This window comes from Vanessa cardui, chromosome 24 (assembly GCF_905220365.1).
Source record: "Vanessa cardui chromosome 24, ilVanCard2.1, whole genome shotgun sequence".
Lineage (NCBI taxonomy): Eukaryota > Metazoa > Arthropoda > Insecta > Lepidoptera > Nymphalidae > Vanessa > Vanessa cardui.
The window spans coordinates 8,469,931-8,488,864 of NC_061146.1; the positions used below are offsets into that span (position 1 = coordinate 8,469,931).

The following is an 18,934-nucleotide window of genomic DNA, read 5'->3' on the forward strand; positions in this document are numbered from 1 at the left end:
CCACTGGGCCTTTTCAACTCTCAAATTTTAAATAAACAATTATTATTATTTTTTAAAGGGAATTTAATTTCTTTATCCTGTTTATTATTTTATTGTACACTAATGATAAAAAAATGATGCAACACAGATTTGGCCTTAATAAAATAGGCATACAATTTTGGCAACCTTATCGCTTCATAGCGATCTCTTCCAGACAACCAAAGTTATAGGATAGGATAGCTCGTAAAGTATGAGGTAGGTGGTGCAGTATTAATATCTTTTTTTTTATTGTCAACAGGCGAATGGCGCGGTGAGAGAAGAATGTTGGATATCACACGTGACAAGCCTGTCAAAGTGTGCGTGCGTGTTGTCGTTCCAGTGCGGGACCACCCAAAAGTAAGTAACCACTTGAAAAATTAAAAAAAAAACATAAGTATATCCTATAGTACATACGACACAACTTAGATGCAACATCGGTAATTTCAATAAATTCGATTAATGCCGATTTATAAAACCAATGGAATAAGCTCCCTATCGACATTTGTTATGAACTCTACCCCTCTTTAAAATGCTCATCTAGTATAAGCTCTATGTATTTTTTTTTAATGGTATAGTTACTGTCAAAATGAAGCTGTCTGAAAATGAAGCTGTAAGAAAAATTAACTATTCCTTACGTTGTCAATGTGCCACCAACCTTTGGAACAAAGATGTTATATCCCTTGTGCCTGTAGTTACTTGGCGGTAGAATAACTGATGAGTGTGGGGTGGCAACCCAGACGGGCTTGCACACAGCCCTACCACCAAGGATTTGAATAAACGTTCTGTGTATTTGCTTATCGCACTTAAAATATACTTGATATTTGTAGTAACAAAAGTTGCATTAGGTGCAACAGGTGGCATTATTACGAAAGCAGCGAACTCTTCCAAGTGACTTTTGGACTGAAAACTACAGAATACACATAAAAGAGCGTACAATTATTTTAAATTGCGAACAAATAATATACTGCATATACAATACACATATAACTATAAATATATATTCCCATTTCTCGAGGACCTCCGTGGTCGATGTATGTACACCGATTTTCATAGGTAAGCCAACCCGTGGTCCCGGGTTCGATGTAGAAAAAGTTCAATAGATTTCTATGTTGTCTTGATGTGGTACCGTCGCTACTTCTGATTTTCCATAACACAAGTGCTTTAGCTACTTACATTGGGATCAGAGTCATTATATTAGCAAATTAGCAAAGCTCGGAAAACACGTTTGTGTAGATTTACTAATTTGGTGAGGTAGATGGGTATATATTTGGTAGAACATATTTGGAATCCATTTTCATTATTTCATTCCACAAACTTAATAGGTCGATATTTGATAAACTCCGTAACCTACATTGAGATGGGTCATCACGTCCGGATCTCGTTTGTCTGCCCACTTGGTGAAAAATAACCTGAATTTACTTCGAATAAGGCTTGGGATACACTGAGTTCGAATTTTACTTCGATATTTTATCTATACATAAAATTGGAGTGTCTGCTTGCGATACACGGTACAAATATCAAAATAACATTAAATATCATTTTTATCAGCCTGTCTATCTGTCTGTTTATTCCAGTTAATCTTTGGAACGGATGAACAGATTTTGACAGGATTTTCACTGGCAGATAGCTTATGTAATTAGGAGTAACTTCTACCAACGGCTTAATATCACAAAAGCTGTCCAATACATGGTTAAAAGTTATAGTAATATCTGCGAACTAAACAATAACGCTTTTGTTAAATTCAAACGCGCACAAATTCGGCGGCATAACTGTAAATTCTACTCATTTAAAATATTCAAATGAATGATCGCAAAGGATGACCGATGTCTTGATTATCGTAGACAGCGATCCTCTCTTGTTGTCCAGTTGACATGAAACGTTATGCTGGTGAGCCGAGATGGCCCAGAGGTTAGAACACGTGCATCTTAACCGATGATTTCGGGTTCAAACCCAGGCAAGCACCACTATATACATGTGCTTAATTTGTGTTTATAATTCATCTCTTGTTTGGCGGTGAACACCAACCCGCATTGGAACAGCGTGGTGGAATATGTTCCAAACCTTCTCCTCAAAGGGAGAGGAGGCCTTTAGCCCAGCAGTGGGAATTTACAGGCTGTTGTTGTTGTTGTTGTTGGTGGTGAAGGAAAACATCAAGAGGAAACCTTCATGTGTTTAATTTCATTGAAATTCTGCCACATGCGCATTCCACCAACCCGCATTGAAACAGCGTGGTGGAATATGTCCCAAAACCTTTCCTTAATGGAAGAGGAGACCTTATCCCATCAGTGGGAAATTCACAGGCTGATACTTTACTTACTTATCTCCTTTCAAGCAATCTATCGACTTTCGTAACAAATAGCAGTCACCAATACGATCGTAAATGATACATCAGATCTTCATTTAGATTCAAGAACAAACATTACAAGTTAAATTACTAGTTAATTTGGACCAGAACCAATGTTTGTGTACGCATAACTCACGAAGTTTTACCAAGTTTACTTCACAATCATTGGTCCAGGAATTGTTTGCTGTTATTTTACCAATTTGAAGAGGGGAGCCAAGTCATCTAAATCCTTTATTTCGTAGGTCATTTTTTTTTTATTTACGTCGAATTATACTTAGATTAAATTACAAAACATGTTATAACTAAAACTAAGTTCGACTTTTTCTTAACATAACTTATTCTAGAATTTTCGAAAAGAGTAATTATGGCCAGTCATCATCATCGGTATGTAAATACACTAGAGGCTATGTTGACATGATTTTGTAGATTTACATGCGATACATAAAGATTTCGACACAATTATTATGAAAATGTGAGCAACGGAAAATTCAGCGGTGCTTGTGTGTGGGTGTGTTCGATTCTTCATTCTTCGAAACCCTCAGTTCAGTTTCACATATATATATAATTAAGTCTTCACAGGTTATTCACACACACAGTCAAACTAATCCGTAGATGGATTTCCGTTTCTTAATATTGACGAATTGAATTGACGACCTCCGTGGTCGAGTGGTGTGTACACCCGTTTTCATGGGTACGCCACTCCGAGGTCCCGGGTTCGATTCCCGGCCGAGTCAATATAGATTATCATTAGTTTTCTATGTTGTCTTGGGTTTGGGTGTTTGTCGTACCGTCGTTACTTCTGATTTTCCATTACACAAGTGCTTTAGCTACTTAATCTTGGATCAGAGTAATGTATGTGATGTTGTTTCATTTTTAATAGTAAATTTGCTACCAAAAATTTTTAACCAGATGCAAATAAAAGAACAACTAAACTGATCAAATTCCATTGACGGATTTAATCTAAGCAATGTTAAAAATTGCCATAGGACGTCAGCAATGGACATTGAAATGACGAAATCAACATTAAAACAAATTATGTCATATTCATTCCCGGTGTGATCCAAGTATTAGTTGGGAAACATATGATCCCATCTAATGCCCAATTCCACCTTTATACTTTATCTAAATTGCGAACGACCTTAGATCTAACGTATGGCTCACGACTATCCGTGTTTTATTATCCACGCGACGTTACGCATAAGTTACTTATAGTTCAGCTAAATCGATTAAAAATAAGACTTCAAATTTTGACGTCATCATTATGAATTTGTATGTGGCGAAGCGAGACAGCGAGCTGAAGTGGCAATGGGCAGGGAAGGAAGGACGCTAGAAGGACTGATGCCCGATGGAGCAAATAGTTTCTCGAGTGAAGACCGCGTACCGGAAGTGCAGCGTAGGGCATCCCCCCGCGAGATGGAACGACGATATGGCCAAGACATTGGGAGAGCCTATGTTCAGTAGAGAACGCCTTACGGCTAATATGATGATGATGATGATTAGTGAAGCTTGTACTTCCAACATATCGTAGTGTGCGTAGAACGACTAAGAGTAAAGACACCAAAAAAATAGACTATTAATTAATTGAATAAATTCTTTACAATGCTGATAATTAAATGTGAAAAGGCACGTTTACATGAATGAATATGTCGTACATGAGACTATTTTATAAGGCAGTTAAAACCAAACCCATGGGATCAAACCTGACTATCGATCAAGCTAATGAAAATTACTTATTGTTTTTTCCATAAATTTTCAATAACAATGAATTGTTTGAATTTTTTTATGGTATAGGTTGGCGGATGAGCATATGAGCCAACTGATGGTAAGTGGCCACCATCACCCATAGACAATGACGCTGTAAGAAATATTAACTATTCCTTGCATCGTCAATGTGCCACCAACCTTGGGAACTAAGATGTTATGTCCCTTGTGCCTGTGGCTGGCTCACTCACCCTTTAAACTGGAACACAACAATACTGAGTACTATTATTTGGCGGTAGAATAACTGATGAGTGGGTAACTACCCAGACGGGCTTGCACAAAGCCCTACCTACTACAATTCGGTGGTTACTTTCTAATTATTTGGAAAACACGTAAAGATGTTTGTAAAGTATTTCCGATCGTATTAAGTTGACTGTCCCATATGATTATTGGAGTGAGAGAGTACAGTACCCTGTATTGAGAGTACAATACACTTGTATTTGTGCACTCACTTACGCTTTCATATGTTCTGCGCCGTTGGGCAATCTCAATTGATATGAATACACGCTCTACAATTGGACTGTGGCATTTTCATCCTTATGCTAATTTCCAAACTAACTTTTATTTAAGAGGAAGCTTAAACTTGTTTTGTTTTCCTTCTCGATCCAGAATTAAATTAATTTTAAACACAAATTACATCGAATATTATTGAAGGTTTGTTCTATAACCGTGGACCCCTTAGAGAGCCATCGATCGCATGACGATAAGGGGCCAACTTCCTCCGTCCCCTGGGGCTGGAAATTGGTGTATCTGCTAGATTTTCAAGGCGCTGAAATTTGTGAAACTAAATCTTGAATATAAGATTCGAAATTTAATATGTAAATTTTGGCCACAAATCCTAAAATTTTAGAGAAAATAAAGACATAGAAACGTCTGAATGTGATGACAGAGTTACATATGAAAAATAAATCTTAAAAAAAGCACTTGCTCAATATATACTTAGAAATAAGACTAGAAGTATTCTTTTTAAATAAAAAATTATCACAGCCCTCAAAAAACAATTTTCTTGAAAACGATTAAATTTAACATAATAAAATTAATTAAACAAAAACTAAAAAGATAAGACCTCTGAAACTATTTCGAAACAATCTATCAAAAATCCTAACGGACAGAATGACGTTGCCGATATGTTGACCCGATGATAGCCGAGCAGTCAAGTAACGCTAGTAGTGAGTCTTTCCGTTTCTATAATAAAATTCCGCAGACATTTTTAACTTTGCCGTTTAGAAAATTCAAATCATTGTAACAAATACATTGGTAGAAAAAGCATATTATTCGATACAAGATTTTATAGATGATAAAAAAGCGTGGAGTTAATACCTGTTGACTTCCAAGCAGGATACATTAATTTAAATAATTGTATTTAATTAACATGACGTTGTATTTTTTAAATGTTAAAAAAGGGTAACTACTGAGTTTCTTGCCGGTTCTTCTCGGTAGAATCTACTTTCCGAACCGGTGGTAGCTTCACTTAATTGTTACATGACGATTCAAAAGTGATTGAAAAAAGCCCACTTGAATAAAGTATATTTTGATTTTGATTTTTTTTTTATTTAGAACTAGGGCACACTGGTAACTTTTGTCACGGTGACTGTTTCGTTACTCTTGTCAAATCCGTGAATATGTACAGATGCAGACACAAATCACGTTGTAATGTGCGGGCACCTCGATACATATTCATGGACTCGACAAGAGTGACGAAACAGTCACCGTGACAAAAGTTACCAGTGCGCGCTAGTTCTTATATTAATAAATAAAATGGAGTTTCATGTAAACGTACGCAAAGCTGCCAGTCCCCTCGTGACCACAAAAGTTGCAACTATGTCGAAACGTCGAGAGAAATATAAAAAGTATTCGAAACGCGTTGAAAAACCGAATGAATTGCATAAAATGAATTCTTTAGAATTTTTAACGGCAATTTTTGACGAATATATCACGGATTTTTTGTAGTAAAACATTTGTATTTAAACATAAAGACAATGAACAGCTCAACTGTTGATCGAAACAGTCTATATATAACAGTATGTATAACTTATAATGTAATTTTAGAACCAGAAGTAGGAAGTAGGTTAACCCAAAAAACAATTATCTTTAATTTAAAATAACAATCAATCTACCACAAAAGAAAAACATTTAGTCTACAACACAAATAACAATAAATAATCACATTACACCGTAATAATTATAATTGCAATTCTCAATGTGTCAACTACGATCTCCCGCCTTTATTTTTTTTTAAAGGGAAGTTATGTGACTTGACGCTGATGTTGCTTGTTTATTCCAACAGTAATGATTTCAAGTATATTTCAAAATTGGAATTGTTTCCAGACTTTAATTTTTTTTTTTTACTCAAGAATATCTCGATTTAAATTTGAAAAAAGAAAAGAAATCGCAATTATGATTATGTCTTTCTGAACGATTAGTCACGGTGAACCAAAAAGGAAGACCTCCTACGCAGGACATGTCTACGAGTCTGTGTGCAAGCTCTGATGCACCCTTATTTCTCTTCTCTTTCACTATCTGACTTGACGGCAAATCAGACATAATCGAAGAGCTCAAGCTCAGGAATAATTGGTTTAAGTGTTTTCCGAAGCAATAGAATATCTTTCAACTTACAAACTCCGGACTGTGTTACTGAGAATTTTTGCAAACCCAATAATCTTTCACTAGCACAATTTGGGGTTTGAAGATCCATGATCTTATATAAATTAACGTTTTTTTTTTTTATTTTGACCAATGGCAAACAAGACTTTAAGGTTATATTAGTTTTTACCAATCATCGTCCAATAATCGTCAATCATGATCTTATATAATTTCATTACATATAACAAAACAAAGTCCCCCGGCCCCATCTGTATGTTCGCGCTAAACTCCAAAACTATTGAACGGATTCATGAAAAAGGTTTAAGCGTATAATTTATTAAGGTTTTTGTGTAAATAAGGTGAAATAGAACGACAATTGGTAAACATGTTGGAAAAATAAAATACTGAAAAAATATAAATATTTAAAAAAAAGCAGTTATATCAACCTGTGCGAAACCGGATCAAGCCGCTAGTCTTGATATAATTTTAGCATTTGTTAGCATAATCCGTTCTTAAATAAATCTATATAAGAAAGCTGAATTAAAATCCAATAGTTCCCGATATTTTCGGGAACTTACAAACAGACAGACGTGACGGGAGGCTTTAATTGACACATTTTCCAACAACACGAGGCTATTTGTCCGATCCTGTTTATTTCATCCTCGACATAGGAGCGCGTTATATTGGGACGTGACTCGCTTTCATTGTATTACTTCTTCGAACTTTTAAAGTTTCTTTTCAAAGTATACGAAAGCTTCAAACTGTTTTGATCTTCAGGTGAAGATTATTTTGGATTTTGGGTTTGACTTTTCACAAGTATCGACGTTCTTTTAAAGTAATTATAAATTATTATGATGTTTGATTTATGTTGTAACTAGCTGTTATAGTACGACACAACTTGTAACATCGGCAAATCCAATAAAACCGATTACTGCCGATTTTTACAAGTAATATAAATAGCTCCTTTTTTTCTTTTTTTTTTATAGTATACGTTGCCAGATGAGTATATGGGCCACCTGATGGTAAGTGGTCACCATCACCCATACACAATTAAGCTGTAAGAAATATTAACTATTCCTTACATCGTCAATGTGCCACCAACCTTGGGAACTAAGATGTTATGTCCCTTGTGCCTGTAAGTTACACTGCCTCACTGACCCTTCAAACCGGAACACAACAAGACTGCGTACTGTTGTTTAGCGGTAGAATATCTGATGAGTGGGTGGTACCTACCCAGGCGGGCTAGCACAAAACCCAACAAAAGGAATAACAACAATTTGCGGCACCAATGTATATACCATTGGTGACTACGCCATGGTGAATAGGCCCTTTCAACTATGCCTTAATAATACTGGTGAATATTTTGTATTGTTAAACCCGAGTTGGCACCGGTCTTAACGCGTCTTTTCCGGCAATCCTACACATTAGGCGTCGTCCCGAATTCCTGGAAGACAGCTTTGGTGCATCCGATCCCTAAAAAAGGACCGAACCGCTCAGACCCGTCCAATTATAGGCCTATAGCCATCACCTCCTTGCTCTCCAAGATAATGGAGTCCCTTATAAACTGCCAGCTCCTGCGGTATCTAGAGGTGAACCAGCTGATTAGCGACCGCCAGTACGGTTTCCGTCGGGGTCGGTCAGCCGGTGATCTTCTAGTTTACCTTACTCACAGGTGGGCTGAAGCAGTTGAGAGCAAGGGGGAGGCATTAGCAGCCAGCTTGGACATAGCGAAGGCCTTCGATCGTGTATGGCACAAAGCGCTTCTTTCGAAGCTTCCTTCCTATGGGCTTCCCGGGAAATTATGCAATTGGATTACCAGCTTTTTGGCAGATCGGAGCATCAAGGTCGTTGTCGACGGTGCATGCTCTGACTTAAAATTCGTCAATGCTGGTGTTCCACAAGGCTGCGTTCTATCACCCACTCTGTTTCTTCTGCATATCAATGATTTGTTGCAAATCGGGAACATTCATTGCTATGCAGACGACAGTACCGTTGACACCTTATACACCGGCCGCGCTAATATTTCTCGGGAAAACGTCGAAGAGAACCGGAACAAACTTGTGTCTGAAATCGAGTCTTCATTAAACGAAGTCTCGAATTGGGGCCGGCTAAATCTAGTCCATTTCAACCCCAAAAAGACGCAAGTTTGCGCGTTAACCGCTAAAAAAACACCATTTGTCGTATCTCCACGATTTGAGAACATTCCGATAGCCGCTACAGGTAGTATCGGAATACTTGGCGTTGATATTTCGAGCCTCGTTCAGTTCCGCGGTCAATTGGAAGGCAAAGCCAAATTGGCTTCAAAGAAGCTCGGTGTGCTCAGCAAGGCGAGACAGTATTTCACGTCGGCCCATCGCCTAAAACTTTACAAGGCGCAAATTCGGCCTCACATGGAGTACTGCTCTCACCTCTGGGCGGGTGCTCCCCAGTACCAGCGGTCTGGTACTGAAGGAGCTGGTACTGGGGAGCCCCAGTACCAGCTCCTTCCATTTGACCGCATCCAACGTAGAGCGGCTCGAGTTATCGACGATCAAGCCCTTTCCGATCTCCTTGATCCTTTGGCTTTGCGTAGAGATGTCGGATCACTCTGCATCTTCTACCGAATTTTTCACGGGGAATGTTCCGAGGAATTGTTCGGATTAATCCCGGCTGCTGAATTTCACCTTCAGACATCTCGCCAAAATTCTAAGTTTCACCCGCACCACCTTGATGTCCGAAAATCCACAACAGCGCGATTTCTCAGACATTTTCTGCCTCGCACAACCACTTTGTGGAACCAGCTTTCGCCGGCGGTTTTTCCGAACCGATACGACATGGGAACCTTCAAGAAAAGAGCCTACTCCTTTTTGAAAGGCCGGCAACGCACCTGCAAGCCCCCTGGTGTTGCAGGTGTCCATGGGCGGTGGTAGTCACTTTCCATCAGGTGAGCCTCCTGCTCGTTTGCCTCCTATGCCATAAAAAAAAAAAAAATTTCCTTAGTATTTATATGCGGAACCCTATAATTCGAAATGAATCGCGCTTACCAAGGTTGTTATTGTATTGTGTACAAATTTCATCGCTATTGAGTACCAAAGAGAACTCGATTTCATATACTATGTGTATTGTAGGAAATTCCGGTATTGTTAGTATACGTGATCTGAAATCAAAAATAATTTATTTGAAATAGAGTTACGGTACCCCAAAATCAATACCCATAGAAGCCGGAAATATACTTAAGATTATACTTTATACATATAATGATTTTATATATATCAGCAAGTTTTAGGGGATTTGTAATTATCAATTTATCAATATATTATATTAATTTTGAGTTGAAGTTTGAGTTCGAGATGGCCCAGTGGTTAGAACGCATGCATTTTAACCGATGATTGCGGGGTCAAACCCAGGCAAGCACCGCTGATTCATTTGCTTAATTTGCCTTTATAATTCATCTCGTGCTCAGCGGTGAAGGAAAACATCGTGAGGAAACCTGCATGTGACAAATTTCATAGAAATTCTGCCACATGTGTATTCCACCAGCCCGCATTGGAACAGCGTGGTGGAATATGTTCCAAACCTTCTCCTCAAAGGGACGGGAGGCCTTTAGCCCAGCTGTGGGAATTTACAGGCTGTTGTTTATATTAATTTACGTAGACACTATGTATGCTGAGATTTTTGCTAGACTTTAAGACACAACGAATTTTGATGCAGTTTTTTTTTATAGATAGAGTGATTCGAGAGGAAGGTTTTTGTATACATATATGGACAATATAGTAAAGAACGCTAATAATTTTAGAAGTTTATTATGTAATGTCGTAAATAAACAAATTCTGTAATTTATTCAGTATCAGTATTGCACACGTGTGAAGTGAGGCAGGTCGCTAGTTTTTAATAATTATTATATTGATGGGTGTAATTCAATAACATATTATATCAAATTACTTTTTTGATCCATTTGCTGTCGAAACGCTTGGCCCTTGGAGTAGTGGTGCACAAAGCTTCATCAAAAGTATAACACCTCGCTTCATTGCCTATACTGGTGACAGGAGGGCTGGTTCGTTTGCCCAGAGGATCGGAATTGCGATTCAACGGGGAAATGCTGCTAGCATTCATACCACCATTCCTAGCGGTCAAGATTTATACAGTAACTAGTTTTAGTTCACATTTATATATACTGAAGCATTTAATGTTATTGATTCTTATGTTAATACAAGACTTGAATAAATTATATAACATAAATTACATCAAAATCATTTTAATATTTTTTGGAAAATCGCGAACATATTAACCTATAGACCAAGATCAAAAACGGTTTTTTGATATCGTAGATATTGTAAATGGGTGTAATCGAGAACAATGTTTCTCGATAGCAAGCATATCTTCATGATTGCCTCTGTAATAGATCGATGGCTGAGGCTGCACCTGAGTCCTAATATAGTGAGTGGCGTAGAAACTAGAAAAGATATAAAGCAACCAAGACGTAATTAGATTTCAACCGACTACACTATGTATGATAGTTACTAACATATATCAAATGTATATTTCATGAATAAATAATTCTAAATCTAAACTTACACAACATAAATGCGAAAATCTGTCTGTTACTATTTCATGACCAAACTGAATCGAATTTCATAAAATTTACCATGGAGCAATTTTGAATTTCAAGAAATAAAGGACCTACGTATTCAAAAAGAGCTGAGATGGCCCAGTGGTTAGAACGCGTGCATCTTAACCGATGATTGCGGGTTCAAACCCAGGCAAGCACCACTATATATATGTGCTTAATTGTGTTTATAATTCATCTCATGCTCGGCGGTGAAGGAAAACATCGTGAGGAAACCTGCATGTGTCTAATTTCATCGAAATTCTGCCACATGTGCATTCCACCAACCCGCATTGGAACAGCGTGGTGGAATACGTTCCAAACCCTCTCCTTAATGGAAGAGGAGGCCTTACCTCAGCAGTGGGAAATTTACAGGCTGTTACTTTACTTTTTTTTTACTTTACGTATTCAAAGCCGGTAAAGTTGCGGGTGACAAATAGTTAGTATTAAGTATCATCATCAAATAAAAATTAGTCATAGCTGGTATAGCCCAGTACTGTGATACACTGGCTATTTATTTGTGGGCGAACAACGGGAAACAAACGGGAGCGAAGTAGCAGGTAACAAATTGCTTCTTATAATCTAGGATGATCGAAAGGTTTTTTCAAGGACATATTATTTATTTTTTGTTGGAACTAATAATAAAACGTAGGGCTCGTACAAGCTTTTTCATATTTATGTTATATCAATGCGATATCAAAGCAAGGTATTATAAATTAGATAATTTTAGGTTTTCAAAAGATCCATGGAAAAATCCGCGATAGCTTTAACTTCAAAAGTATAATCTTCATACTCTACATAACGATATCTATTACTGATTAAAAAATATATATTACACATTTATGACATACACATATAAAGTGATTAACAAAAAACTTCATAAAATTAACATACCTACTTAATATGGTTTTACTGTGCACGTTACTTATTTCCTAATAAAATAAAACAGCTAAAAAAAGAAATCCTATATTTTGCATTAAGCCATACATCACCGTTTGAAAGGGGATAGATCATACTGAAACCAATCATCAGCTGTCAAGACGTTTCCCCGCAACCGAAACATCAAAGGGAACGCGCCCTTCAAACTCTACTCCATATAACACCTGAGGTAGTTAACGTTATATCAACTAACATGACTTATGGGTTCGTCCGAAATAAACTGAGATCAATACAAATCCAAGCATTGGATTGCTAAAAATTGCTATTAATATAAAGGGCGAGAGATAAATGGACTGCATTAATATGAATATAAAGGGTTACCTCGTAATCCCGGTCCTTAGTTTCGAAAATCTTCATGGGAGGTCCCTGGGTCTTGAAGAATTGAACAGAGCCAAGGGATCGGTAGTTTCCAGGATAGAAGAAGGATAATAGTTCGTTACACTAGCTAACTTTTAAGCGCGGCCCATTAACGATACACGTCATACATCAAAATCATCATTATCAATGTTTCAATATATCCTTTATCTCAAATCAATATTATTATTATAAATGTGAAAGAAACTCTGTCTGTCTGTCTGTCTGTCGCTATTTCACGATTAAACCAATGAACCGAATTTGATGAAATTTGGTGTGAAACAAACTTGAACTCCATGAAAGGACATAGGCTACTTTTTTCCTTGACATATGTATACATGGTAGATATACCAAATTCACAGTTTTTTCAGTTTTTGTCTTTGTTTGTTCCGGTTAATCTCTGCAACGGCTGGACCAATTTTGATTGGAGTTTCACTGGCAGAAAGGATGAAATAAGGTAGCTTAGGCTAAATTAAAAACTTTTTTTGGTAAATTCCAACGCGTACGAAGTCGCGAGCACAGCTAGTTTATAAATAAGACTTGACAGTAACTTATGTGAGATGAGACAATACATTTACGGGATGTTTATTCGTACAGGAAAAACCGATGTTTATTTCCAGACAGTCTTATCAGCCGATAGTAAATAATGGGATCAATTTGACCGGATGGCGAACGAGAAAGGGAAAACAAAACACGATCAAATAATATCTACGACTCCAGCAAGGATTGACGGTATAAATAACATTTGAAAGTCGACCCTTGGATATAACCTTCCTCGATGTATATAAGTTATATTTAGCTAGAATTCAGAGGGTAATTCAATTAAAAAATAGACTGTAAATAAAAAAAATATTGTGTACAATCTATACATGTAAAAAACTTGAGTAGTCGTAACAAGAGTGTGTTTGTTGTATTAAAATAACTGTTTTTTACTCAATCTATATATCTATCTACTGTTACGAGAGTAACCTTAGCCTTCAATACGGTGATATGCCATTTGATTCTATATCATAATTTATATCACATTATTATTGCATATTATGAATATAGCAGAGGCTATTGAATTTAATTTATTATATATAATTATTATTGTAATTAATTGATCAATAATTTGTAAAACTGTAATTAATATTATTTTATATGGGATAGCATTTAAAACTGGCTTGTAACACTATTTCTTATTTTAATTACGATTGAGCTGTCATTATAAAACAATGGGACGAGAGCGGGGCATTCTAACAAAAGATAGAGAGATTGAAGCATCATTGTAAAACGATAATATTATATTGGCCATCCCGAACTACTGAAATTACACTATATCTGTTACATTTATGAGTAATTACAATCAAAGTATTCAATTTTATCTGATGCTAAGACATATAATTAAATAAAGGCAACACTGCACAGTAGTGTATCGACACAAAGAGAAACGTAACTCAGATGTTGCCTAGGGGAAGAGTTCAATGACCCCTAAAGATCAACACTGTTTCTTTCTGTATTCTGTTTGTAATAATGGGCCACTTGATGGTTAGTGGTCATCATCGCCTAAAGACATTGTTGCTTGCAAAATCTTCACCATTACTTGCAAATGCACCACTAATATGTACCTAATGGGTGCAGTTACACTGACATATGTTTGATGAGTAGGATCAATTAAATAATCATCATATTTTATCATAGAGAAAAGAATAATTATCATCAACTACACACAAAAAAAATGTAAAGTAACAGCTTGTGAATTTCCCACAGCTGGGCTAAGGCCTCCTCTCCCATTCAAGAGAGGGTTTGGAACATATTCCACCACGCTGTTCCAATACGGGTAGGTGGAATTCACATGTGGCAGAGTTTCGATGAAATTAGACACATGCAGGTTTCCTCACGATATTTTGCTTCACCGCCGAGATGTATTATAAACACAAATTACGCACATATATATAGTGGTGCTTGCCTGGATTTGAACCCGAAATTATCGGTTAAGATGCACGCGTCCTAACCACTGGACCATCTCAGCTGCAACTACATACAGCAGAAAGAAAATAGAAACAAACATTTCAATTTGCACACATTATAGTACAAAACAAATAACAACTTCAATTGCCCGTATAATATCGCGTGGCAAGATCGCGATGTGTTCTTTTTTTAAACTGGAGAGACTTCCATTAAATAACTCACAGCTTTCGGACCCAGATCAGTTACCGACATATATATTTAAGTATATTTTGCAGTTTACAAATCAACACCTGAACTAATACAGTCGAGACAGTCGCCAAAGGTATCACCTTCTTCCTTAAACAGCTTTTGGGACGCTTCCAAATAAAATCGGGAACATATAAACTTATACGCAACAATATGGAATCATTTCAATTATGACAACTTTTTATATGGTATAAGTTGGCGGATGATCCCCTACACCCACAGACAATGACGCTGTAAGAAATATTAACTAATCCTTACATCGTCAATGCACCAGCAACCTTGAGAACTAAGATGTTATGTCCCTTGTGCCTGTAGTTACAATGGCTCACTCACCCTTCATACACAACAATACTGAGCACTGTTGTTTGGCGGTAGAATAACTGATGAGTGGGTGGTACCTACCCAGACGGGCTTGCACAAAGCCCTACCACCAAGTAGTTACTGTTGCACCATCACCATCATGGTAGTAGACTGGTGAATACATATTCTTCCATCTTGGGCATAGTATTTATTGAATAAATATTCTTACAGTTTAAGATATATGAGCTGTGACCTTCAGGCGGCGGATAACAAATACGAAACAACTTTTATTCTTGCTCCTAAAGAAAAATAAGTTGTTATATGGATGTTATAGAACCCATATAACCTACACAGGATTTAGGGTTCCATACCAAAGGTAAAACGGGAGAAAAGCCCTACTTCCAAGTAAATTATTGGTATCGACTTTTACTTTATTTATACAATTGAGCTAGAATATTAAATATATATATAATTAATAGAATTATCACAGATAACTTCAGTGAAATTTGTTAAATACATCAAAGACAGTTTCAACTCTAATTATATTTCTTTAAGACATAATTATATGACTCCCGTCACGATCATCTGATTATCGTTTTGCGTTTAAGTGTGTATCCTCCCTTTAAGATCAACAAAGTGTTCTATCTTCCGCTGACAGGTGACGAAGGCAGCGAAGATCGTTCGTTTTCATACATTTTGCATTCTCCTCGGAATCTGGTTTCAAATATCTTATTTTGCAACCCATAGATAATAGTCATTATTGAAATTCGACGAAATTTATTGAATTCTATTTAATTTATAATGCTTGCGATTTTCGATTCTATTTCACAGTTATTTGGGTCTAAATTACATTTCTTAGTATACTTTCAAGTAGGCTCTTTTAATTATTGTGTGGTATTTAGCTTTTGTATATATTTTTAGAACCAGAAGTAGGAAGTACGTTAACCTCTAAAACAATTATCTTTAATTTAAAATAACAATCAATCTACCACAATAGAAAAACATTTAGTCTACAACACAAATAACCATCAATAATCACATTACACCGTAATAATTATATTCGCGATCTCAATGTGTCAACCACGAATCTCCCGCCTTTTTTTTTAAACAAAAGTTGTGTGTGACTTGACGCAGATGTTACTTGTTTATTCCAACAATATATATATATATATATATATATATATCGATTTTAATAATAATTAAATCTGTCTCCCAAATGCGCTATATTTTCGTATCAGTTTTTTTTAGTTACACTTGTGGAGATGGAATAAAGACAATGTAATGGCCAGACTCTGTGTCTAATTTCTTTAAAATGCGTTCAGACGTGATTCAGTAACATCCATCCAAACTTTGTAAAATTACTACAACCGTTTTGTATAACTTAACACATTTAGGCGTCATGTTAGTATTTTTTTTATGGAATAGGTTGGGCGAGCATATGGGCCACCTGATGGTAAGTGGTCACTATTACCCATGCACAACGACGATGTAAGAAATATTAACTATTCTTTACATGGTCAATGCGCCACCAACCTTGGGAACTAAGATGCTATGTCCCTTGTGCCTGTAGTTACACCGGTTCACTCACCTTTCAAACCGGAACAAGACAATACTGAGTACTGTTGTTTGGCGGTAGAATAACTAATGAGTGGGTGGTACCTACCCAGACGGGCTTACACAAAGCCCTACCACCAAGTGATTCAGTAACAAACATCGATCCAAACTTTGTAAAATTATTACAGTCATTTTGTATATTTTAACACACTTAGGCGTCGTGTTACTATAGTAAGTTATTGTCAATCTCTTATTATTATTGATAACATATACAACCTCTTTCTTTATCAACATTGGCTCAAGTCGATAATACCGATTTAGGGTTCAGCGTAACAGCGTCGAAAACGCTCAAACGAGGAAATTGATACATTGTATGGGGAATACGTTTATCTAGTAAAATTCCATATTTTCATGGAAATAACGCGATTGAAATTCATGCAGCAACCGAGTTTGTGTGTAGGTGGCCTTAATCGTAAATCAATATAGTGTAAATATACGGGAATATATTGCGAACTTCAACGCTTTATTTGAATTTATGAATAAGTATGTTTTCATGATATTCTTTATAAAATCGTTTCTTATGAAATATCAAGTATCATCAATAATATCATATCAAGTACTTTAATGTTATGAAGGCTACAGAGTTACCAGTTCAATTGAGATCAAAAATATATTACTACATATTATAAAACAAACTCCCCTGGTGGCATCTGTCTGTATGTTCGCGATAAACTCGAAAACGACTGAGCGGATTTTGAGAGATGGAATGTATTTAATTGATTAAAAAGGGGAGAACCTCGAAATCTGGGCTCTTACTTTTGAAGATGCTTTCTTCTTGGGAGCGCTTCCTTGGTCTTCACACACTCGAAGAACACGCCAGGGGATGGGTGATGTTATAGAGAAGGGTAATAGTCCGTTACACTGGCTAATTTCGAAGCGTCGTGCACTCACATTGCACACGTTACCGCGGCCCACACGAGAGGGGAAGTCATACGTCATACGTCAAAATCATACCATGAATAAAATTATTGACGTTTCGATTATTGCATAAAATATAGCATAGAAGAGATGGCCCAGTGGTTAGAACGCGTGCATCTTAACCGATGATTGCTGGATCAAACCCAGGCAAGCACCATTCAATGTTCATGTGCTTAATTTGTGTTTATAAATCATTACGTGCTCAGCGGTGTAAAACATCGTAAAGAAACCTGCAAGTGTCTAATTTCATAGATATTCTGCCAAATGTGTATTCCACCAACAAGCATTGGAACAGCGTGGTGGAATATGTTCCAAACCTTCTCCTCAAAGAGAGAGGAGGCCTTAGCCCAGTAGTGAGAAATTCATAGGCTGTTGTAGTTGTTGATACGCTACAAAATCGATCAGCATTAACGCTGCTAAAATGGCAACGTGTGCGTTCAAATACATGTATTATATTGAAGAAAGACGTCAATTCCCAAAAATGGGCCAGATGAGAGCCAATTTGCAGCACGTCTACGTTTTAAAGCTTAAAAAAATGCCCACATTAAAATTCTATACAATGCATTGTTGACGATTTGTTATATATAACACTAACTTGTTTGACGCTTAGAATTAACACTGATCACTAATAAGCCTGTGATAAGGCCGTGTTTATACTAGCGAAATAATAAACGCTACTATTTACACTTAACCATTTTTTCTTTTTCTTTTACGTTAAAAGTAAACGAATGGAACATGGTAGATGATCAAGACCCCCACAGATACTGGCACTGTAAGATTTATTAGCCATTTCTTACATTGCCAATAAGCAACGGTCTTTGGGAACTGTATTAATTGCAAATAAAAACTACTGAACTTGGCGGTTCTTCAGTAATTTTTTTATGTTATAAATATTAATAGTAGTTTTATAATGTACTACAAAATTATTATTAATCTGATATAAAATTCTCTAAAATAAACCATATAACAGAAATAATGTGCCACTTCGCAGTTAGCACACTAACAGCTATACATTATGTGCTCGTTTCAGTGTAAATTGCAAGTGTACTGGTGTAAATTACGGTCACGACGAAGATAATATCTTAGATCCCGTGGTTAGCGGCGACATGACAGTTTAATTAATGGTTTATACTTCTTACAGTTACATGTTATGGACTATATCTCTCGAGTCTTTGCAAAAAAATAATAAGGAGAGCTGTTGAAGGACATCCGGTTCTTAATTGCTTTCTCTGTACCTATATCACTACATATTATAAAATAAAGTCTGTTGGCGGACGAGCATATGGGCCACCTAATTAAGTGGTCACCATCACCCATAGATA

General features: G+C 36.6%; 1 protein-coding gene across 2 annotated transcripts in view; it reads left to right on the forward strand.

The window, feature by feature from the left end:
• The window catches only part of LOC124540124 (KH domain-containing, RNA-binding, signal transduction-associated protein 2-like), a 324,033-nt gene that overhangs the window by 247,197 nt on the left and 57,902 nt on the right, over positions 1-18,934 (forward strand). For both annotated transcript variants that reach the window (XM_047117562.1, XM_047117561.1), the window contains exon 3: positions 278-375. In XM_047117562.1, the coding sequence (XP_046973518.1) occupies positions 278-375 (98 nt within the window). The remainder of the gene's footprint in view (positions 1-277; positions 376-18,934) is intronic.